A 24,850-nucleotide genomic window follows, 5' to 3' on the forward strand; every position below is an offset into this window, starting at 1 on the left:
GGAATCTCCAGAAAAGTGTTTAGAATAGACAGATCCAGAATAGTCAGGTGCTCCCTTTTTCGGGTACCATAAAAAGTCTTGAATAAAACCCTAGGCCTGCCTGAGCTGCAGGAACTGGCTCTATAGCACCCATAGTTAGTGGAGAAGAAAGGTGATGTTCTACCTCTGCCCTGGGAGTTCTGGGTACCCTTGTAGAACAGAGAAGGTGTGAAAATAAAACTTGTAACCTTGGTTTACTATACTGAGCACCCATTTGTCATCTGTGATGATAGACCATACTTCTGTGAACCTGGCTAACTTTCCCCCCAAAGGAAACCCTGGGCCAGCAGAGGTAGGCACAAGAAGGCCGGAGTCATTGAGAATGCCTGCTTTGGGAAGCTGGCTTAGAACTTCCCGATTTAGAAGAATGCCATTAGCCTTCTGAGGGGCAGAAGCCTGCACTCTGGAAGATCTGAAACCCCTAGGCCTAGAGCGACCCTGCTTGCCAGGATCAGGGAAAGACCAATTCTTGGAAGGATAATGCCTACTAAACAGAGGAGGCTGAACCTGAAGGAAATCTAACAGCTTACATAGATTTCGCCTTATCCTCAAACTTCTTCAGTACCTCCTCAGCCTCATTACCAAAAAGGTTGTCTTTGTGCAAAGGAACATCCAGCAATTTAGATTTAACAGGTTCAGAAAGAGGCTGCTTCCTAAGCCAGGCATGCCTTCTAATAACGGAACCAGAAGCTGCTGCTCTACAGGAAGCCTCCAAGGTGTCAAAACCACAATGTAGTGAATGCTTATTAACCAGAGTGGCAGAATTTAGTAAATCTTGTATATCTTTGTTCTCCGACATGGAAGGAACACCCCAAGTTTAGCCTCAATAGCCTCCAAAGTATGCTGCTGATACTTAAGCATGTGAAAAAGACAGTTCACAGATCTAATGGCAAGAGTTGCGGAGGTATAGACTTTTTTGCCCCACCTGTCTAAGGTCCTGGACTCCTTATCGGAAGGTACAGGGATTTTAGCAATAGTAGCCTTAACGCCCCTGGGGCCTTGAGAAATAATCTCAGGATCAGCAGTAGGATTTTTGAACAGAAACTGATGAGAATCAGGAACCCTATAATACTGATCAGGTTTTCTGGGGGCAGGAGGAACAGAATTAGGAGTTAAAGAGTTTTCCATGAAAACATCATCCACAACTTCCAAAACTGGAGGTATAGCCAGAGGCTTATGCTGTGGCAAATCCAAAAATATCCCGGATTCTTTTCTTAGACTGAGGAAAATCCAGACTTTCCCATTTAAAGTGCTCCGCAAGAGTATTCAAAGTATCCCCAAAGGAAAAATCTTTTCAAGGGGAGGCAGAAGGGATAGAGTCTTCAGCATCAGAATCCTCAAAGCCAGAAAAAAGTTAAGAATTTCCTTCTTCACCAGCAGAAATACTGGAAACCTTAGAATCTGAGAGACAAAACATCAGAGACAATTCCCTAGCCCTCTTGGAAGGGGGTGGCTGAGAGCCCCTAATAAGGGAAAGATCATCACTAGCCATCTTTACCAAGTGGGACTGAGGCAAAGGAGGGGAGGCCGATGCCTGCTTGTGAGTAGATTTGCGGCTGGAGGGTTTGCTAGTAATCCGGAGGGACTCGGGAGGACTAGCAACTGCAGAAGTCTGAATTAAGGTAGTCGGTCTGGCTCTGGTCTCATGTCGAAGAGAAGAGGTGTCAGAAGCCGGTGCCTGCATAGCGGCTCCAGACCCATCTGAGGCGGCAACAGGCGGAGGGTCTGAAGACAAAATAGCAGCCTGCGGCATGGAGGACTCCATAAAGGTCTCGGCAAAGGCCTGGGGCTGAAAATGGGGCTGAAAATCTGCGGACTGCAGGGGCTGTGAAAGCACCTCACTGACTACCGCTGGGCTGATGACCAATTTCACCGGTGCGTTATCAGCAGATTTGACCCTAGGCCTGTTGTGGTCCTTGTCTTTGAGTTTCCTAGATACAACTGATGTCGGGAGACCAGAAGACGCCTTACTGACGAACTTAGGCCAGACTCCAAAATGCTTATACAAAATCTTAGCTCTACGGCGAATAGTACGCGGGTTGAAGGAAGCACAGAGATCGCAATTAAGGACGTCATGCTCAAGGCCCAAACAAGTTATACAATAGGAATGAAAAATCACAGTGCGAAATCTGTTTTCCACACGCAAGACAGTTATTAACTTTATTTGACATTCGTTAAAGCAAGAAAAGAGGGTCCCCAATGGGGTACTTATCTGAGGGCATCTTCAACTTGGTAGTCGGAATGCAAAAAGAAGGTAAACGGCTGACCAGCACTAGTGCGAATTGCATCTGCTATGGGCTCCGTGGCAAGAAAGACTGAGGAAATGGCGTTGGCTGCCTCCCTTTATACCTGATGTTCTGACATCAGTTTTGCAGCCGACGTCATATACCGAGGACTCTGGTATTCAGGCTGACTGAGGGCTACCGGGAGCCGGATAACCCATATGTTAGGACTGCAACAGTGAAACATGAAGAACATCATGGAGAACCAGAATCTCTTAAGGGGCTTAGATTGTACAGAACTCAATAAGTGAACAGAAAGCTCTTAAAACTGGATCTAGTCACAACAGGCAGCCAGTGCAAATCATGCAGCACAAGATCAACACAACAGAATTTGGAAGATCCAGTCACACCTAGGCTGCAAAGTTCTGAACACAGCCACAAATAAAACAATTTCCCCCTACTTGATGCATTATACCGCTGTCGTATTACTGGAGTGCATGACTATCACACTCTGGAAGGCCTGAAGGGTCAGAACCGCCATCTTTAGTATTCTTTGTGCAGACGTGCATCGGTACTAGTCAAACATCATGGAAAGTTTGCCCATCATAATAACCCCTCCACCCAAAAGGCAGTTCATCTGTGGTGCCAAAAACTGAGACCACTGGACTTTTATGGCCCACTGTAGTACCCTCATGTCCATAGGAATGGCAAATGCCATGAGACTTACTGACGAGACAAAAAAGGCTGGGTGTACTCTCGGATTTGAGGAGCAAAGTTTTAGACAGATCAAATCCTGTCTAAAATAAGACATACCATGCATGCTAAGGTGTTCAAACTACAACTGATAAAAGCGAACAGCAGAGATGGCTTAAACCAGGATACTGTAAGGCTCACAATTGTTTACAAACAGTAGAACAACTCTAGCAGAGACTCTTGAATCAAAACCAGGTCCTGAACAGAAGGAACAGCCAGGAACCAATTGTCTGATTACTGGAAAATCTTGGCTCCCTGGAACATCCGGCTGGCTGCCACGACTGACATAGGTAAAAAACCCTGAGGGTTGAAGACAACCCAAATGAAAGAGTCCTAATGTGTAGGGACTGGCATCTACCTAGAAGAGGAAAAACGTTCTGGACTCCTTGGCAATCTTACTACTGAGGGGGAAGCCTCCAGAGACCCAGAAAACACAGCCAATCTCCACCAGATAAGCACAAAAAAATCAAATGGTCTACTCTGGAATAAATGGGTTTGTAACATTTAAATCTAATATGGTCCTGGAGTCCTTCATCTATTTTGCAACTAAAAGTGAATCTGGAGTAATATACTGGCCCATTCTGATTAAAATGGGACCTCCTGGATGGTTCTGTTTTCCAGAAGGTCAAGTGCCTCCCTTCTTGCAGTATGGTTTCAATGGGATAGACTCTGGGCAAGGGTAACAACTGTGGAAGTGGAAGTGGCCAAGTAAGGACGTAATCTAGTGTCTTCTGAATATGACTGCCCAATTCCACCTGTCCTTGAGTGGGACAGTCGACCTCAAGGCCACAGCTTCTGCCTTGAAGGTGGACCAAAGTCACCCTGCAACTCCCAAGGACCCTTCCCTACTGGACAGTGATCATAAGCCTTAAGATATATGAAACAGTGGCTGACTGAGACAACAGCATTTCACTTACCGGTGCATTTCACGCACCATTTCTCACTAAAATCTCAACACACAAGGCAGACAGTTCAGCACTCTCACAGAAAAAGCGAAGAACTCAAATTCTGCTTCCCACACCAGTCTATTATGCTGGGTTCCTTATTTGGAGAATGGACAGCAGTGTTCTGGGGTAGCCACTACAAACAAGGTGTCTAGTTTTAACAGTCTCCAACTGAAAGTTCCATTCAGTGGGAGGCCAGAGAAGCTGATCAGCTTTCTTAGGTACTAGAGCCACAATAACTGGGTTTTCTCCCAATACATCCATGGCCATCTTGAGTGCATCCACAAAAGGAGGGAGTACTCAAGAGGGCTGATGAGTGTATCAAAAGGCCTTTTATGAAGAGGATAGAAGTTCAGTATGCTACCCCCACCAACACAGACACATAGTCTCATAATTTCTACATTCTCCAAACTTGGGAACAACATAGGAAGAAATACTGGGTATCTCCCATGTCGTGCACATCAGGGCTGGGAGACTGTAGACCATGACAATACACTTTCTTTGCATGCCACTTTCCTCAGCATCTTCAAATGGAGACAGTCTGAAGAGAAGGAAGACATAATTTAGGGTTGAATTATAGACAGACTCTGCAAGAGACCCAAGGCCTCTCTTTTCTGTTGTACAACAGGTAAGCAAAGACTTTTCTGTAGCCATAAGAGGTGTTGGAAAAAAGGTCATGGGGCATATCCAGTACAAAAAGGTTTGCAAGTTTTGCACTGAGCTTGTCAATGACTGCCAATCTGGTGTCAAGAATCCTGCCACTGACGGCTGTGGATCCAGTACAATGGCACTGATACAAGGCCATAAGCATTATGGCTGAGAGGCACACAACACTGGCAATGGTGGCATAACAAGTGCTGATGCTGACTGAAGACTCAAAGGTGCCTCAATCACTGCCAGGGCATACAATGCCAACAAAGGCACAGCAGACTGAAATGTTAATAGTATAGACAGTGATGTTGTGATGGTCAGAGTCGGCACACTCAAAATGAGTGCTAAGGAAAAAAAATGGTCAGTGAGAGAAGCCTTGGAAACCAAAACCTGTACAAAAATGAAGCTAAGGCATCCCTACCATCAAAAGAACTCTCAGGGGCAAGGACAGTAGAGTGTTTTCTGAGACCTCAAAAATACTTCCAGAAAACGTACATAACCCAAATCCAGAAAGTCAGGAAGGGTAACTTGTGAAGTCAGTGTAGCAGTTAAAATATGAGAAACACTTCCTTATCAGCCATACTGGCCAAACTCTGTGATTCTTGCAACTACTCAACTTTGATTCAACCACTTTAAGACAATTGTTTTACACACATAATCATTCCACCTGCAGCAGATGGAGAAAGTGGAAAGGATGGCTGTGGCTTAGGACCTTTTTGGGGATTCAATTTTTTAATGGCTTCGTACATGCGGATGTAGATTTAAAAGGATATGGCACTGAGGATGTGGATGATTAACTTAACTAAGAATACTAGAAACAGATTCTTGACAAATGCAGCACTTTGTGTGTGCTTGTTGTGCTGCTTTTCCAGCAACATAAACAAAAGGGTCATGCTTATCCAGTCATGGTTTCTTACATCTCCAAACATGCTGTTTGAATGAGTAATCCATTTTTTACAATGCATAAAAGCACACTAAACCGGAAAACATATATAAGTTTACGCAAGCTAAAGTACTTCAACAAGCTCCCTCTCATTTTTTTTTAAATAACTTTAGTGAAGGCACTGACAGATAAGCCCCGGTAGTATAAATGAAAAAAAATGTGGAAAGAACTCCACTAGAATATGGAAAAAAAATAGACACATCTAAGTCAGAAGTCTAATCAATAGTCCAAAGACCAAAAAAGGCAGCTATTTATTGGATTTATGAAAGTTTTTAACTACAGTACCTAAAATCGGGTAGCGTGGGCTATTTAAGTTGTATGAAGTTGAGCACTGCAGCAGAGACGAGAGGAATTGTAGGTCCACTACAGGACACAGTAACAGACAAGGGCAAATTTGAAAAGTTTTGTGTGTCGATGTATTAATGCATGTCAGTTTTAGCCCTGTTGTTATGGATGATGCCCCTTCTCTGAAGAGGTCTATAGTTTATGGTTCACAACAAATAACGGTACCTTGCAAAGATAATAAATACAAGACTGAGTGACCTCCAAATGAATTTATAAGCCATTCTAGACAAAGTGTCAATATAAGTCAGGTAGGTAAAGAGGCGTTCTTCCAGATACAAGTTCACTGTACAAGTTCTGGTCTCTGTCTCCAGTTAATGATTGAATCATCATCCCAGTGCGGAACTCTTGTCACGAGGAGTTTAAAGCTGAGAAGGGTGCTTCCTGGGCCCCTGCAAGAAGGAGAAAGTACAGTTGTGTACACTTACCAGAAATGTAGATGTTCGAGTGTATTCACTGTTGCAGTCATCACATTTAGGTTATCTGCTTGCAGTAGCCCTCAGTCGGCCTGATTATCAAAGTCTTGGGTCCTGCGTCAGTTGCTGTCTCATCTTCTATGACGTCAGGTAGTCAGGGGTATAAGGCATGCAGCCAATGCCATTACATCAATGTTTCTTGCCCCAGATGTCAGGTGCCCCCATAATGGGAAGCAATTAAATACAAGGTTACACCTCCAACAAAAAAGCAAATACACCAAAAAGCTTTAAGCATAGTAAACAAGAATAGAGGTATAGTCAATAGAAGTCAGGGGGCTGGAGGGAGAGTAACTAGGACTGCAACAGTAAATGCACTCGAACATCTACATTTATGGTAAGGGTACACAACTGTACCATGTTCTTCATGTTTCACTGTTGCAGTCATCATATTTGGGTAGACTCCCAAAGCTACGGATGGGAGGAGGTAATTGGATAGCATTAGAACCAGTTATAAGGCCTTGCAAGACTGCAGTGGCAAAGCCAGCTCTGGATTTAGAAAAAATTGACAAGTGGTAATGCTTGGTGAAGGTATGTACAGAACTCCAGGTAACAGCTTCTAGGATGTCCCTGGTAGGGACACATCTCAGAAAAGCTGTAGAGGTAGATGCAGCCATGGTTGAATGTGGTCTTATCCCCTGTGGGGTAGGTTTTCCATGGTGCTTATAGCAGACATGAATGCAATGGCCTATCCACTTAGAAATGGTTTGCTTTGAAATGGCCTTCCCCTCTGCAGCAAATGCAACCAGCAGCTGTTCAGTTTTCCTGAGAGGCTTAGTCCTGTCCAAATAAAATCTAAGTTGTCTGTGCATGTCCAAGGAGTGCAGTATTTGTTCCCCTTTGTTCTGTGGATTAGAAAAGAAGACTGGCAAATGAATGGCCTGATTAAGGGCCACATTGAATACCACCTTGGGCATGAAGAAGGGACTGGTCCCGAGGGACACCCTATCCACATGAAAGATGATGAAAGGCTCCACTGCCATGAGGGCCTGTAATTCAAAAACCCTTCTTGCTGAAGTGATGGCTAGAAGGAAGGCAGTTTTCCAAGAAAGGAATTTCTACTCTGCATTTGCAGCTGGCTCAAAGGGAAGTAGAGTGAGCTTTTCCAATACAAACTTAAGGTCCCAGGCTGGAGTAGGGGCTCCCCTGGGTGGTCTTAAGTTTTTGGCCCCTCTGAGAAATTGCTTCAGCAGTGGATGAGAGAAGAGGGGTGGCTCTGTATTGTAATGAGTTGAAATGGCTGAGGCATGAATTTTGATGGAAGAAAAGGAAAGGCCCTTGTGAAGCATCTCAGTTAAGTATTGAAGAATATGAGGTAGACTGGGCGCTGCTGTGCCCATCCCCTGAGTTTGGCTCCAAGAACAGAATCTTTTCCATTTTTCAGCATAGGATTTTCTAGTACTAGGCCTCCTTGCCTCCAGAATGACATCCATCACTTGCTTACTGAGGGATGGTAATGGAGAGATCAGGTAATTAGCCAGGCTGCCAGGTTCAGGGTTTAAAGCTGTGGGTGCAAAATCTGGACCTCCTGCTGGGACAGCAGGGCAGAGGTCTGAGGCAGGTGCCATGGTGCCAGCAGTGACACACTGCACAAGGGGGGTACCAGTGTTGGCGTGGCCAGTCTGGTGCAATCAGTATTGTCCTTGGTTTGTCCTGTTTGATCTTTAGTAGCACCTTGGAGAGGAGAGGCAGAGGGAGCAAGGCATAAACTAATAGGTTTTCCCAGCTGAAGGACAGGGCATCCACTTTCCAAGCTTGTTTGTGGGGAGTCCTTGCGCAGAATTTGTCCAATTGGTAGTTCGGGGGGGGGCAAACACGTCCATCTCTGGGCTCCCCCATTTGTTTCTCAACATGTTGAATATCTTTGGTTCCAGTTTCCACTCGTGTGGGTCCATGAGATTTCTGCTTAGGTCATCTGCCTGTGTATTTAGCTTTCCTGGCAGGAAATGAGCCTGTAGGTGCACTTGACAGCTCAATGCCGTGTTTCACAGAGCCATGGCTAGTCTGCAGAGAGGGTATGAGTGGGTTCCCCCCTGCTTGTTTATCACCACATAACAGTGGTGTTGTCCATCTTTACCAAGAATTGTCCTGGAAGAATGTGGTCCTTGAAGGCTGTCAGAGCATTCTATACAGCTAACATTTCTTTTTGATTGATATGCAGGTGCATTTGACTTGGGTTCCATTTGCCCTGAATGTAGTGCCCTGCCAAGTGAGCCCCCCATGCACAGTCTGATGCATCTGTTGTTAGGGTTTGGGTGGCAGGTAGTCCCTTGTTTTGGTGGCAGGCCTCTGCCCACCAAAGGAACTATCTGTAGACAAGGTATGATAGGAATCATTGATTCTAGGTCCTGAGATTGTTGACACCATAGACTTTTTAGATACCACTGTAGTTTCCTCATATGCAGTCTTGCATATGGAATTAGTAAAATGCAAGAGGCCATGAACCCCAGGGCTTACAGTATTTTACTTGCAGATAGCTGGGTCTTTGTGGCCAGTAGTTTGAAGTAGGCAGTCAAATGAACTTGTTTCTCTGGCATGAGGTATGCCATCTGGGAAGTTGTATTCAAGCTTGCTCCCAGGAATACAATTTGTTGGCAGGGTACAAGATGCGATTTCTTTTCGTTTATGGTGTACCCCAGAGAAGTTAGCAATTTCTTTACAAATGCCAGATGATTTAATAGTATGTCCTGGCTTTCTGCCTGAATTAGACAACCATCCAGGTATGGGTATATTTGAATATTTCCTTGCCTGCAAAATGCAATGACTGGAGCTAGGCACTTTGTGAATACCCTGGCCGCAGTAGATAAGCCAAAGAGCAGTGCAGAGAACTGATAGTGCATGTAGCCTGCTCTGAAGCGTAGGTATCTTCTGCAAGATTCCCTTGTTGGGATGTGCAGGTAGGCTTCCTTTAAATCCAGTGTTGCCAACTAGGCATCTTTGCCTAGCATGGGAAGCAGCTGATGAAGAGTTAGCATCTTGAATTTTGGGATTACCAAAAATGTGTTTAGGATAGACAGGTCCAGGATAGAATGCCAGGAATTCTTTTCTGGGTACATGGAAAAGACATTAGTACAAACCTTGCCCCCATTCTACTTCTGGGACAGGTTGAAAGCTCTGATGCTTAAAAGAGAGAGAACTTGCTTTTGAGCCTCTGCCCACTGATTTGGGGGTAGGTCTGGCCAACCATTTGGGGGTTGGTAAGGAGTGGAAGTGGAATCTGTATCCTTGGGAAACTATATTTAAAACCCCTTTGTCCTGGGTAATGAGTTCCCAGTTTGTTTGCATGCACGGCAATCTTTCCCCCTAAAGGAACAGTCAGTTGAGCCATGCTTGGAAGGTTCAAAGTTAAGTCATTGAGACAGTTTACCATGGGGGGGGGTCTTACTACTCCCTGCTTTGGAAGTGGGATCCCCCCACTGCTTAGGCCAGTGAGTACCCTGGGACTGAAGCCTGGGTGTTCTGCTGGTTCTGGATTTGAACTGAGAAGGTCCAGAAGAGGCAGGAAAGGACCAATTCTTAGAGGGCCAATGCCTAATAAAATCTAGGAGGCTGTACTTGCAGAAAATCTTTAACAGTTTGCATAGATTTAGCTTTTTCCTCCATCTTTTTAAGTACGACTTCTGCTTTGTTGCCAAACAGGCAGTCTTGGTTTAAGGGAGCATCCAGTAATTTAGTTTTAACATGATCTGGCAAAGATTGCTCCTTAAGCCAAGCATGCCTTCTAAGTACAGACTCAGTGACAGCAGCCCTGCAAGATGCCTCTAATGAATCAAAACCACATTGCAAAGTATGTTTTCCATCTTGTCCAGCAGAATGCATTAAATTCTGTAATTGTTTATTTTCAGCACAGTCATGAATCAACATCATTTTCTGTTTAAGCAATCCAATAATATGCTGCTGATACTTTAAGATATAAAACTGACAGTTTAGTGCCCTAATGGCTAAACTTGCAGAAGTGTATACCTTCTTACCCCATCTATCCAGCGCTCTGGAATCTCTATCAGAGGGGATAGAATTTTTGGCATTAGCAGCCTTAATGCCCTTGGGTCCCTGTGAAATAGTCTCAGGATCCGCAGAAGGATTTTTAAAGAGGAACGTGTGAGAGTCAGGCACCCTGTAATACCCATCAGGTTTACTGGGAGCAGGAGGTAGAGAGTCAGGGGCCAGGCTAAATTCCAAGAAGGCATCATCTACAATGTCCAGTACAGGAGGGATAGCTAAAGGCCTGTGTTGAGGCAGGAGTAAGAATTCCCTAAGCCTCTTTTTGGAGTCAGAGTAATCCTGGCTTTCCCAGCGCAAATGCTCCCTAAGAGTATGTAAGGTTTCACAGAGAGAGAAATCTTCTAGAGAGGAAGCAGAGGGAATGGAGTCCTCTGCATCAGAATCTTCATAGGTAAATAAGGGCAAATCCTGCCCATCAGAGGAAAACAGTTAGTTATGTACTCACCATAACGATCGATGTATGTGGTCCATCTCGCCTACATTCTTTACTCACGGGTTCGGAGCAGAGAATCGGCTCCGACTCTGCCAACTATTTTCTAGCATGAAGTCTCTAATTGGCTGGGCTAACCCGGTATCCCAAGATGCACCTCGCCCTAGCCCCAGATCTTGTTTGCAGCCATACCAATCATAACCCATGCACAACCAACACTGGAAGGAATTCTAGCCAAGGAAGAAAAAAGCAACTGACCTTAAAGGGTTCACAGAGCCAATATTCCTCCAAATCCTCTAGGAAGGGGGCAGGTGGGAGGGTATGTAAGAATGTAGGCGAGATGGACCACATACATCGATCGTTATGGTGAGTACATAACTAACTGATGTCATATGGTCCTATCTCGCCTACATTCTTTACTCACGGGACAGCATCCCCAGCACCTCTATCCTGGGAGGCTCATAGGAAGATACTCCTGAGAACCGTGGAACCAAAGGAAGCCCGGCCCCTAGAAGCCACGTCCAGCTTGTAATGAGTAATAAAGGTGTGAGGAGAGGGCCAGGTGGCCACAGCACAAATATCATCCAATGAAAGCCTGGCATGGTAAGCTATCGATGTAGACATTGCCCTGGTAGAATGAGCTTTGACGGGAAAAGGTAAACTTCTGCCTGCTGATGAGTAGATGAAGGAAATACAATCTTTGATCCATTTAGAAATTGTGCACTTGGAAATAGGACAACCTGCTCTGTTCTCTGACTAGGACACAAACAGCTGATCAGACTTCCTAACATGTTTAGTCCTGTCTAAATAGAACCTCAGTTGTCTGTGCACATCCAACTGATGGAACCTGAACTCTGCTTTATTGGAAAAATTTGCAAAGAACACTGGTAACTCGATAGACTGATGGAGAGTGGATAACACCTTTGGAAGGAAGGATGGGTCGAGTCTTAGAGAAACTCTGTCCTTATGAAAGGGCAAATATTGAGGTTTAATGGACAGAGCTTGAAGTTCTGATACTCCTCTGGCCGATGTAATGGCTATTAGAAACGCTGTCTTCCAAGATAAAAATTTCAATTCACAGGTGGCAGCCGGTTCAAAGGGTGGTGAAGTGATGGCTTGTAGCACAAGGTTTAGATCCCATGGCATGACAGGCTCTGAAACAGGAGGGCGAAGTAACCAAGCGCCTTTCAAGAAGGCCTTACAGAGTTTATGGCCCATAAGAGAGGGCTCGTAAGATGTGTGGAAATTGGAAATCACAGCCAATTGCACTTTAATGGTAGCGGGTGCAGAGCCCTGACGGAAAAGCATGGCTAAAAAATCTAATACTGATGGAATTGGGGCTGTGAAGGGGTCCAAACCTTGGGCCTGAGCCCAAATGGAGAATCTCTTCCATTTGCTGGAATAAATCTTTCTGGTAGAAGACTTATGAGACGAAGACAAGATGTGTACCACCTCAGGTGAAAAGGAATGCCACCTAACTAGTGACGGAAGTGGAGCAGCCAGACTGTCAGCCTGAGGGTTCGCAGGGATGGATGGAGCTGGCCTGACATGTGAATCAGGAGGTCTGGCACTGGGTCCAGAGTCCAAGGACCATCCACTGCGCACTGCTGAAGAAAGGGGAACCATACTTGTTGAGGCCAGTGTGGAGCAATAAGAATCATCCTGCTTCCCAAGGATATGGCTTTCTGAATCACTCTTGGTAACAGATAAACGGAGGGAAAGCATACACCAGACCGGGGGGCCAATCGTGGGCTAGAGCGTCCCTGGGTGACTCCCCCTGTGGGGGGATCAGTGTGAAGTACTCGCTGCATTTGGCATTGAGGGGACTGGCAAAGAGATCGCAGCAAGGCTGACCCCACCTGTTGAAAATTTGAACCGCCACTCGGTTGTTCAGGGACCACTCGTAAGGCATCAGAATAGCTCTGCTCAGCCTGTCCGCTATCACATTGGACTTTCCCGGAATGTGCGTTGCCACTAGGACCTGCCCAATGCCACACTCGTATGGCCTCTCTGCAGAGGGGATAAGACTTGGTTCCCCCTTGCTTGTTCAGGTACCACACTACGGACATGCTGTCCGAGTGAATCGCAATCGTTCCCAGAGGTAGAGAGTCTTGGAGTGCTCGCAACGCTAGAAGCACCGCTCTCATCTCCAGAACACTGATGTGCAGATGTACCTCGTGATCTTGCCACGTGCCTTGGACCGTCCTGCCAAGATAATGCCCCCCCACCCCATATGGGAGGTGTCCGTGGTCACTGGAGACATAGGGATCAAACTCCTCCCTTTGTCCAGATTGGCAGAACGTAGCCATCAGCGGAGGCCCTGTTTGCACCATTCCGTGAGAAGTATCAAGTGGGAAAGAGGAAGTGTCTGAAAGGAGCCATTGCAGTATCCGCATGTGTAACCTGGCCAGAGACACCAGCATGATGGTGATGGCCATGGAGCCCAAAAGCTGGAGAACCACCTGGCGTGAACTCTTTTGAGGGGCAACAGTGCGTGGATCTGAGACTGTAGCACTCTTATTCTCTCTTGTGGCAGAAAGGCCCGCATTTGAATAGAGTCTAGCTCTGCGTCTATAAAAACAACATGCTGTGAGGGCAGCAAGGCAGACTTTTTCCCAGTTTAAAATAATTCCTAGCTGTTGACACAGTGCTATGATAGTCTCCCTGGCTTGAACGAGCAGATGCCTGGTGGGGGTGGTGAGAAGCCATTCGTCCAGATACGGAAACACCTGGAATCCCTGACGTCTCAGGTGAGCTGTCACCACTGCCAAACACTTGGTAAACACCCTGGGGGCTGTGGTGAGACCAAAGGGCAAGGCACGAAACTGGAAGTGACTGGCTCCTAGCCAGAAGCGTAAGTGACTTCTGGATGCCTTGTCCATTTTAATGTGGTAAAAGGCATCCTTGAGATCGATGGAGCACATCCGTACTCCTTTTTCCAGCAATGGAAAAATGGATTGAAGCGTGACCATTCGGAACCTGGACTTCAGAACGTAGTGATTCAGTCGACTGAGATCCAGAATGGGTCTCAGGTCCCCTGTTCTTTTCGGCACCAAAGAGTCTTGAGTAAGTTCCTGATCCGATATGGTCTGAGGGGACTGGTTGGATGACTCCTTTTTCTAGCAGCTTTGCAACTTCTAGCACTGCTTGATCCCGTTGATTGGGTGGGACGTCCGGGATTCTTCTGACTGGAGGGGGTGTTGACAAAAAGGGGATAGTGTAACCTCCGGTAACTATATGAAGCACCCAACGATCCTGGGTGATGCTTTCCCAGGCTTCCGGGTGCAACGAAATTTGGCCCCCGACTGGCTCTGGAACAGCACAGTCGGGCAACGCCTCAGGAACGCTGAAAGGAAGATGCACGAAAGGAATCGCGGTCTCCCGGGTTGCAGGGGCCTCCTCTGCCTCTAGGACGGCGTGTTCCAGAATAATTACTCACCTTGAGCTGTGGGAAAGGACCTCAGACTTTTTGAACCACATTTTCCCTCCTCTCTGAGCCTTGGGGTAAGGCCTAGAATGGAGAGAGAACTGGGCCCCTACGGCAGATAGGGTCTTTCCCTCCTGTTCGCATCTGGTGAGGGTGTCTTTCACTTTGGTCCCGAAGAGAGAGGACCCATCAAAGGGGGAGTCAGTGAAGGAAGACTTAAATGCCTCCGTGAAATGACACAGGCGCATCCAGGCTTGCCATCTGAGAGCTACACCTGAGCTAGCTGCCCTACTCACCCCTTCGGCTGCATAAGATATAAGCCTCATGGACGAGTTGACAATGGAACCAAGGGTAGACAAACTGGGCGTTAACAGTCTACGCTACCGCCTCAGGTATGTTACCTGTCAGAGTATCTCCTAGCTCCTTACGGAGATCTCTTTGGAGCCAAGTGAAATGACAGAGGTAATTCAGCGACCGCAAGGTAAAGGTCGCCGAAGACAGGGTACGCTTCCCGTACCTGTCCATACTCCTGGACTCCTTGTTAGGAGGATGGATGGAAGAAGAAGCCTCTGCAACTTCCTGCTGAGTGGCTGCCGCCACCACCAAGGCATCTACCGAAACCCCCTTTGGTCAGGAACTCTTTCCCTGGGGGAGCAGAAAGGAACTTATTTGGACATCTGGGCACCAGTTACACGGAATCAGGGTTCTCCCACACCCTTTGACAAATCAAATCCAGGAGTTCGTCGAAGGGTGGAGACACCCAGAAGGCGGAGGGTTGAGCTCCGAAGGCTTTGAGGAATACAGACTCCTAATCAGAGGGGGTCTTGGAAGGCCAGTCGCCTCTCTGCCTCAAAATCTCCAGGATGTTGGAGAAAGAGATGTCATCAGAAGATGACTTGGGGGACCCCTCTGACACCTCGAGGTCAGTATCAGAGGTGAGGGACTCGTCCTGCGAGTCTATGTGCTTCCTCTTGTGCAACTTCTTTCTGGGGGGCTCCTCGGGCACCAACTCTGAGGGGCCCTCAGAAAGTAGGGGACCGCTCAAGGGGGTATCCCCAGACCTTCAGGCTCTGCCATCCACGGATAGGGGGGGGTGTCAGAGGCTCTAGCCGGGGTGTAGGGGGACGGAGTGACCGATCCAGGTGATGTAACAGACGATCTAGCCAGTGCACTCCTCATGGCCTCGAAAGCAGGTCCCCCCGAATCCGAGGACCGACCCGTCTCCGAGACCATGACCGGAGTCGAGATTCCCCGAGCCGATGTACCGAGAGGGAGACTCGGAACCGACAGGAGTCCTGAGGTATCCCCTCGGGTCCGACTGAGGAAACCAGAGTACCGAAACCAGAGGATGGAACCGACATGGTTGGAGCCGACGCCAGCTCCAATAGCCTCACCTGGGGTATCGGAGCCGACACAAGAACATCACTCAGCACGGAGCACTCTGGCTACGACGACACATGGGTGTTCGGAGGAGGAATCATCCGTACTAGGACAGGGACTGGCTCCGGAGCAGACTGGGTCGGAGCCGACAACAGTTTTGCTAACACCGGCGACTGCAGGAGCCTCTGGACCACCCTATCCACATCCAAATCAGACAGCCTAGAGGATTTGGAAGAAATAGAAGGAGATCAGGATCTCCTACCGGAAGACTCGTGCCTTTCACTGGGTGACCGGCTCAGAATAGACTCCAATAATATCGGAGCCGAGGTAGACTCCAGTACAACAGATACCTCCTGCGGCCCCGAGGACAATGGAGCCGAGGAGGTAGTATCCATAACCAAAACCTTCTCCTGCGGCCCCGAGGACAATGGAACCAAGGAGGAAGTATCCACTTTTGAAACCTTCTCCGATGGCTCCGAAGAAGCAGATGGAGCCGGAGATCTTTTCTTGGCCTTAGAAGGCTTATACTTAGCACTAGAAGATGAAGAATAATCTAAGGCCTCCTCAAAGGAGGGCTTAATAAGGCCCTTCAAAATCTGTTTATTTTTTCTTTCCTGCAGTACCCTAGGGCTAAAAATGTGGCAAAAACTGCAGGACTCTTGCAGGTGAATAGCACCAAGACAAAACACAGATGGAATGCCCATCTGTAATGGACATTTTGTAGCCACATTTGGTACACTTCTTAAACACGGATGGTTTATGTTCTTTCTGCTCTTTAGACATGGTAACAACCGTACAACACTCAGCGGACAGAGACAACATGAGAGGAAGGCAGGAAAAAAACAAAACACACTAACGTGCCAAGGAACTCTAACTTAAACGTTTCTTGGAGGGAAAACAACTACCCACAAACACAAAAACCAGCACAAAAATACAAGGGACAACATTGGAGAGGACTAGGCCCTCTAACTTAAACGGGTCTAGCCCGCAAAAACAGAGGGACACTACAAACAAACACAGTCCTCACAAACGCTAACAAGAACTTGTCAAAAATGGAAGAGTAGCTATTAAAATAGCTTTTGCAAGACAACTGACTACTAAAATACTTAGAAAAAGTATCTGAAAAGGTTACTTAGCCACAGCCAAGCGAGACCACGTCCTAACTCTACGAGCGGCAAACGAGATCTGGGGCTAGGGCGAGGTGCATCTTGGGATACTGGGTTAGCCCAGCCAATTAGAGACTTCGTGCTAGAAAATAGTTGGCAGAGTCAGAGCCGATTCTCGGCTCCGAACCCGTGAGTAAAGAATGTAGGCGAGATAGGACCAGAACATCAGAAATTCCAGAATCCTGATCAGAAGAATCAGAAGGAAAATCAGTCCTAGGTCTCTTAGAGGGGGAAGGGTGGCTTCCCCTGATTAGAGTAATAAGGTCTTCAGCCATTCTTATCATTTGTTTTTTAGGCATAGGGGCCTGACCATGCAATCTGGGCGTTGGTTTTCTAGGCATGGATCGAGTTTTAGGCCTTGAAGAAGAAGAAGATGGCATCGGTTTAATATGCAAGTCAGTAGGCCTGAATACACCCTCAGAAGTCGGTGCTTGCACAGCGGCTCCGGACCCATCCAAAGTAGAGACATCCGCAGGTTCCACAGTTGAAGAAGCATCTTGCAGCATACCGGACTCCAAATGGGTCTGAGTAGAAGCCTGCAAATCTGAAGTAGCGGGTATCAGGGGCTGCAAAAGCACCTCACTGAGTACCGACGAACTGGCGACTAGCTTAGAAGTATCGTCAGCAGCTTTGGACCTATGCGATCTGTCTCTGTCTTTACCTTTGCATTTTTTCGGAATGTCAGCAGTCGGGTGGCTTACCGAAGCCATTTCTGGATAATTGAACCAAATACCAAACAATTTAGATGCGTAAATGAACCGATGACAAATAGTAAGAGGTTTGAATAAGGCACAAAACCGACAGCAAGGTAAGTCATGGTCTGGGTCTAAGCAAGGAATGCAGTACGAATGAAAATCTTTAGGAGGTATTTGCTTTCCACAAGAAATACAATTGTTAACTTTTACTGACATTGGTTTAGAGCAAGAAAAAGGATCCCCAATGGGGTACTTAGCTTAGTTGAAGACTTCGGATCTGAAACTCGAAAACGAAAATTTCAGGAGTTGGCTGACCAGCACTTGCGAAATGCTTCTGCTTCGGGCACAGCACAGCAAGAAAGACGGATGTAATGGCATCAGCTGCATGCTTTATACTCCTGACTACCTGATGTCATGGAAAATGAGACAGCAACCGACGCAGGACCCAAGATTTTGATAATCAGGCCGACTGAGGGCTACTGCAAACAGATAACCCAAATGTGATGACTGCAACAGTGAGACACGAAGAACATGTGCAGGTTACTAGGACTGGATAGAAAATGAGATCTATCCATGAAATGCATGTCAAAAGGTAGTGTTAAGGACAGTGGGCACTTTCTTGAACTGCAGAATGAAAATATATCACACACTGCTGGGCAAGATTTTGTGCGTTTCCCTCATAAGTATATAACTTTGCATTTACTTGCTTTACCATCTGCTGTAAAAGCAGGTTTATGACAGATGTCGATGTCCAATGCACACAATAAAGAACCAGTAGCCAGGCCAGTAATGAAACAATCTTCTTAAGAATTACCAACTCTCATCCCTGCTGTGCTCATATCCAAAGGCTGAGAACATTATACACAGATGTTCCGTCTCCATCAACAGACCACTTAAGCTGTATTAATATTGAAATCACCAGCAAACACTATTTAAAAAATGTCTCGAGTCTCTAGCACTTCGGCAGCAAATGCCTTCTAGGAGTACATCAAGAAAAGAGTGCCATTTTATGCACACTAACTACCATCTATTAAACAATCAAATAATTAACTCATTAATTGTTCTCTTAAAAAACATTTAGTACAATAAATCCACTGTTCATAAAAAACACAGTTATATCATGAGTTTCCATGAACATTAAGTATTAAGCCCATCAGGGCTTAAAAGTGTCATATTTTAAAATATAAATACTTTCCTTGTACAACAAATGATATTTATTTTTAAACTCCGAGCCACCAACACCCCAGTTAACTTGTTCTAAGATGCTGGCTTGCAAAGACTCTGGGTTACTGTTGTGAAATAACTTAAAATGCATAGCAATAGGACTAACAGCCTTCTCCACTTTGATGTCTCCAATATGCTCCTACAATCTCAGTTTAAAATTTCTCTGTTTCACCTATATAGAAGAGATTGCAGGAGCACCTGAGACCATAAATAACATTGGATGTTAAGCATGTAAAATGTCCTCTAGGACTGAAATAAACACTATTAATATACCTAAAAGAATTAGTAATTGCACTGACAATAAGGAATTATATAAAGAAATGTGCACTTCTATAAACATGTTTTTGAAGAAGGGTTATTTTTTGAAAGATATCCAGAGAGCTTTGGTAAAATTAAAAAACAATTTGTTAGTAGTTAGTAATCCTATTATGAATTATTATAGAAGAAATACTGGTAGTAATTCTAGAAAAGATAATCAAAAATTTAGACAAATGTATATAGTTATTTCTTATAATGTTTTTTCCCCATGAACAAGTTAAGATTATTACGTATTTTTGCCCATTTTTATTTAAATTCACGGATTTTTCTGATTAATTATGTGAATTTCCTACTTTTTCATTTACAAGGGGTAGGAACATACAGAACAGCATTGTACACAATAAATTTGTTAAACCAGTGGAAAAGTCATGCAACACTGTAGTTATGCTGGGCACCAGTGGTTGTACTAAATGCTCAGCATGTAAATACATTATTAATTCTTTCAGGTATATTAATGGTGTTTCTTTTAGTCCTAGAGGACATTTTACATGTTTAATATCTAATGTTATTTATGCTCTCAGGTGCTCTTGCAATCTCTTTTATATAGGTGAAACAAAGAGAAGTTTTAAATTGAGACTGCAGGAGCACATTAGAGACATCAAAGTGGAGAAGGCTGTTAGTCCTATTGCAATGCAATTTAAGTTATTTCACAACAGTTACCCAGAGTCTTTGCAAGCCAGCATCCTAGAACAAGTTAACTGGGGTGTTGGTGACTCTGAGTTTAAAAATAAATATCATTTGTTGTACAAAGAAAGTATTTATATTTTAAAATATGACACTTTAATCCCTCTTGGGCTTAATACTGAATGTTCATGGAAACTCATGATATAACTGTGTTTTTTATGAATAGTGGATTTATTGTACTAAATTTTTTTAAGAGAACAATTAATGAGTTAATTATTTGATTGTTTAATAGATGGTAGTTAATGTGTGTATAAAATGGCACTATCTTTTTTCTTGATGTACTCCTAGAAGGCATTTGTTACCGAAGCGCTAGAGACTTGAGACGCTTTGTAAATAAAGTGTTTGCTGGTGAATTTCAGTATTTCTACTGGCCGTTTGTCATATTTTTCTCTTTTGGGACCTTTTAGTTGTTGCTTTCACTTAAGCTGTATTACTTGCCTAAATGGAAAGACCTGCCTTGGGATTTAGCCAGTTTGCAACTAATTCCACCTGCAATTAGCGCTATCATCATCGTGGGGAAAGATTTCATCAGCAATAAGCATGTCTACTACTCTGGCTGGTGACTGGTGTAAGAATAAGTAAAATTGTTGTCAGCACAACAGACTAGTTTCAGTGTCATCTGCACTGAGCCATGCAGGTGTACCTCTGAGAAGTAAAACTGTTGTAGGCTCCTGCTCTGCAAGGTGACAATAAAGATTGTGACATCTTAATAACCATGAGGAGGTTGTTCATGAAGACAGTGTCCCAGATTAAAAAAAAAAGGGAAGCAAAATGAGTATGTATAAAATAAACAAAAAAAAATGTCAGAAGAAGGAAGCAGTAATGTCAAGATGGCAGCTTCTATGGAAGAGATGTATGAGAGATGTGCTTAAAAGAACACAAAAGCCACAATTACTATGCATTCACCAACAGCAGAATCATATCATTAACTGGATTTTTGTATCCAGGATTGTGCTGGCAGTCAGAAAAGCCAGTAAGGATGGGATGGGATGAAGTGGTAGGTAATCAGCTTTCCCATTTTTGTGGGAGGTACTGGGGACTCCCACTGCATCCCTGCTTCTAGCAGAAGTCAAAGGAGTGAACTGCACTATGCTAAGTCGCACTTATGCACTGGCATCAGTGTCAGCCGTGGCCTTCAGCATGCATGGAAACTGGTAGTCTGACAGTCTCACCAATGCTCATTGTTAGGCTTATGTGGAAGCAGGGACTTGGACTCAGTCAATGAAAAATCCACTGGCTTCCTAGTCATAAACTGTAACACTCCATCCATTAGTGTAGATGAGCCAAATGGTGAACAGGGACTGTGAAAAGGCTGCACGGAAAAGGAAAAGGGAGATAAAAAAAGGGGCCTGCATGGAAAAACATGGTTATTTAAAAAAAAATACCTAAACAGCAAGCTCCACTAGCAGCACAGTAGCCCAGTCTCTATGCATTTCTCCCCTTCCTGTAGAACACTGACACACTATTTCAATTATCTTCTGGGTTCACAAAAACAAAATGAAAAAAAGACAAACAAACAAAAGTAAATAATAAACAGGTAAATAAGCTTGGTGGACATTTGTTAGTGACACTGTGTTAATACCACTGAAAGTGTTACAGGTTTTAGGACATGTAAATTGCATCTGTGGTCCCATAACCAATACATAACATGCCTGCGCTTTGTTCAACACACTTCAATATGTTACGAGACCATACAAGTCAACACTACCATCTAAGTGACCATCTGATATTCTGTCTGATGAAGAGTAACCACATGTACTCAGCTGAAAATACTCACAGGTACCTAAAACACAGACACTGTAAAAAAATATGCAATATAAACCATTTTACTGGACCAACACAAGTTTTGCAATTACTCAAGGTTGTGAGTCATCAGTAGCTACACTGGTCCAATAAAAGGTATTACACCACATCTGTGTTCCAGTGTCTTTGTGCATTCTGTTAGTGGACTAACAACAGCATTTCTTTTTTTTGCTCTACCACAGATACCCAACTTACCTCATAACCATACTTCAATACAGAAGAGGCGAGAAAAGCTCCCAGAATGTTGCCAACAGATGCACAAGCACTCCATAAGCCAAACACAAATCCACGTCTAAGGGAAAGATAAAAAATAAAAAATAAAGAATTAAGTAACGACAGTTTGGATGTGCCACACAAACAATAGTTAGCAGCACACAGCAATGTAAGTCAATGAAGGTAATTAAAATTGAAGCATAAGAGAAAAAAATGGATTAAGGACAAGAAAAAATGCGCAGGTGGTAGCAAATGTACGAAACACTGACTGATGGACTCACTGAAGGAGAAAAGATAAAAGGTAAATATGAACTAAACCTCCACATAAAGTACAATTTTATGCCACTGGATTGTCCACAACAGTCCCGCACTGCTTCCCCGAGTTGTACAAGGCACCATTTGACCACTTGTTTACCTTCCTGAGTTTTGTACAACACCTGACAGCTATTTTTTGAAATTATGCACAACAATCCTTGACTGCTTGTTAACTTCCCCTGAGTTATGCACAACACTCTGCTTATTTACTTCCTTAGTTATGCTACAACATTCCCTGACTGCTAGTTTCCTTCACCAAGACAACCATAACATTACCCAGTGTCTAGGTTCTTTCCGTGAATCAAGAATAACGCTGTCAAAGCTCTTCCACGGTTTTTTACAAGACTCCTCAATTGTTCTCATTTATCAGGCTTACAAATAATACTACCAAATTCCTTGCTCACTTCAGCGAGTTAGGGACAACACTCTTTGATCACTTACTAAACTTCAGAAAGTTTTGCACAATTCCCCCAACCCTTTCTTTACTTCCCTGAGTAATAAATATTATCCACTTTTGATACCATTAATGCTCTAGCCACAAAATGAAATAGTATACATACATATAAACAGATACCCACACAAACACAGCAAAAAAAAAGAATCAGTTTTGCACTTGCAGCAAGTACTGGGGTGTGGTAAAAATTCATGCTAAAGTGATCTGTACTGTGTAATGTCCACATGGTCAACCTGCCATGAGAAATCCAGGTGGGGCATACAGCTAACTTGATAAGTGTACTTGATCACAGCACTTCTCATAAGCAAGACAGTTACCATAAGAACAGGGAAGATGACTGTTAGAACACAAGAGGAGAAAAAAATCACTAGGGAAAAACACAATCTAAATTAACAGTCTGAATTGTAGCACTTTCAAGAACTTGCTTAACCTTTTGAAGTCAAAGATGGATCTTCAGGGGGCCATCATTCCTGGACACCAGAAACAGCCTGAAAAAGAAGCTTGTGCCTTCTTCTTCATTTGGCACACACTCGAGTGCCTTTTGTTGCAGTAGGACCCATTACAGGAGTTGCATTACATGTTTTTGATCCACTGGCACTGGTGTGATCCCTTTGAACTTTGGTGTTGAGTGGAAATGGTGCCTGTACCCCTTTCAAAAATCACCTGCAGATTCCATCGATCCATCCTGACTTGTTACCACTGTTTTGCAAATAAGGACAATGGACCTTCCAATTTTTTTTTTTTTTTTACTTCTGTGAAGGGCAAGGGTAAAAAGTGATTCAGTAGCCAGAGGTGGAGCTTTGGTTACAGAAGAATGTAGAGATGTACACTGCAGTCATGGCTGCTCCCTGTCAGGGCCTTAGTCATGAGGTCCTCAAGCCACCCTTGTTGGCATCGTTTCCATTTTTCTTGTGTCCACCCTTCCTACCCTTCAGCTGCTCACCTTAATTTTGATGACAGCAAACTTTAACTCCAACTCTTGAATGGGTAATATCGGTCATCTGCTGGTGCAGGAAAATGAATTAACTGTTTAAAGGCTATACTGTACAAGCATGCTTTTTCCTCCCAAGTCTTTTGAAAACATCCTGAGCAGGGAGCCAAGCAGCTAATCCTTACCCAGGGAAGCATTATGGAGTTGCTGTTCAACTTTTCTCTGGCAAGGGCTAGATCCTCAGCCAGGTGTGTCTCCTAATTTCTAATCCTGTGGAACAGCCCTGGATGCTGCATCTGTGTGCCATAAAAGAAGCTGATGGCATGGTCTGTCCACCTGAAAAACTGTCTACGTTAGTTCCAATACTTCTGCCTTTAAAGTACCATAAGAGATCTCTCATGCTTCGACTCCATGCTGGCCAAGAAACTTTGCCTGATTTTTTTCTCATACTTATCTGACAGATGATAGCTCACTTTCTTCTGCATAACCTTTCTTCCTAAAGCAAGCCAATACTCAACTTTCTCAGTCACTGTGAAGTGTAGGAGGTGCTGGAGTCAGTTTAGACCCTTTAACAGGATCCAGGGACACCACAGCTGGGTACACAATTAGGTTTTTAAGAGATAATTACTAGGATCCTGAATCCTGTGGAACTATTCTGGATTTCTAGCAGAAGAGGGCTGATGACCTTGCTTCTGGGAACCTACAAGAAAAACGTATTCTAAAGCTGTTAAAACTGGATGAATTGCCAGTGGTTTATATACATACAAATCCAACCAAGTCCAAAAGGGTAACCCATCTTTTCCGGGTGTCTGATACTTCTTCGGGCTAGTACTTAAAATGTTCCCTCACTCTACATAAAGTATCACCAAATGAGATATCCTTTAGTGGTGATGCAGGGGAGAGGTCGTCCTTGGTGTCAGTGTCACAATCTAAAGAAGACTGTATCTGGGATGTGTATGCCAGAGCTTCCTCCACTGAATTAGTAGACACCCCACTCCTCTGAGGGATAGGTTTCCCTTTTCAACTTCTGAGGTGGGACACCCAGTACCAAAGGCTGGTCTGGCATATGTTACAGGATTTGAATAAAGGCCATGAAGTCGACAGCCAGACTGAACTATTCTTTGGAAGGAGCCTGGTGGTTTAGGGATGCAATGCTCACCTCACCCCTAAAGAAGTGGATCTCCAGGAACTGCACATCTGGGCCCTTGACTTAGAGGTGGTTGCCTCAAAGTTCTAAGAACATCAAGAAGCTCCCCGGAAATCCACCTTATGGCTACAAATGTCCTCATGCACTGGGACCAAGGAAGTATCACCTTCAACCTTTGTAACTGCAAATCGGGCATTCAACTCAGATGCCCACAGAGGGCTTATGGACCTTCAGAACAGCGTTTCAGCTCAGGAGAATGTTTTAACAGCAAAATGGTCTATGGCTGGCCACCGT

The 24,850-nt window shown here is 44.6% G+C and overlaps 1 protein-coding gene across 1 annotated transcript in view; it reads right to left on the minus strand.

The window, feature by feature from the left end:
• The window catches only part of SLC37A3 (solute carrier family 37 member 3), a 737,607-nt gene that overhangs the window by 485,353 nt on the left and 227,404 nt on the right, over positions 1-24,850 (minus strand). Inside the window, exon 8 of the mRNA XM_044088481.1 lies at positions 21,692-21,788. Coding sequence (XP_043944416.1) covers positions 21,692-21,788 — 97 coding nt within the window. The remainder of the gene's footprint in view (positions 1-21,691; positions 21,789-24,850) is intronic.

This window comes from Protopterus annectens, chromosome 11.part0 (assembly GCF_019279795.1).
Source record: "Protopterus annectens isolate FY-2018-M chromosome 11.part0, PAN1.0, whole genome shotgun sequence".
NCBI lineage: Eukaryota > Metazoa > Chordata > Ceratodontiformes > Protopteridae > Protopterus > Protopterus annectens.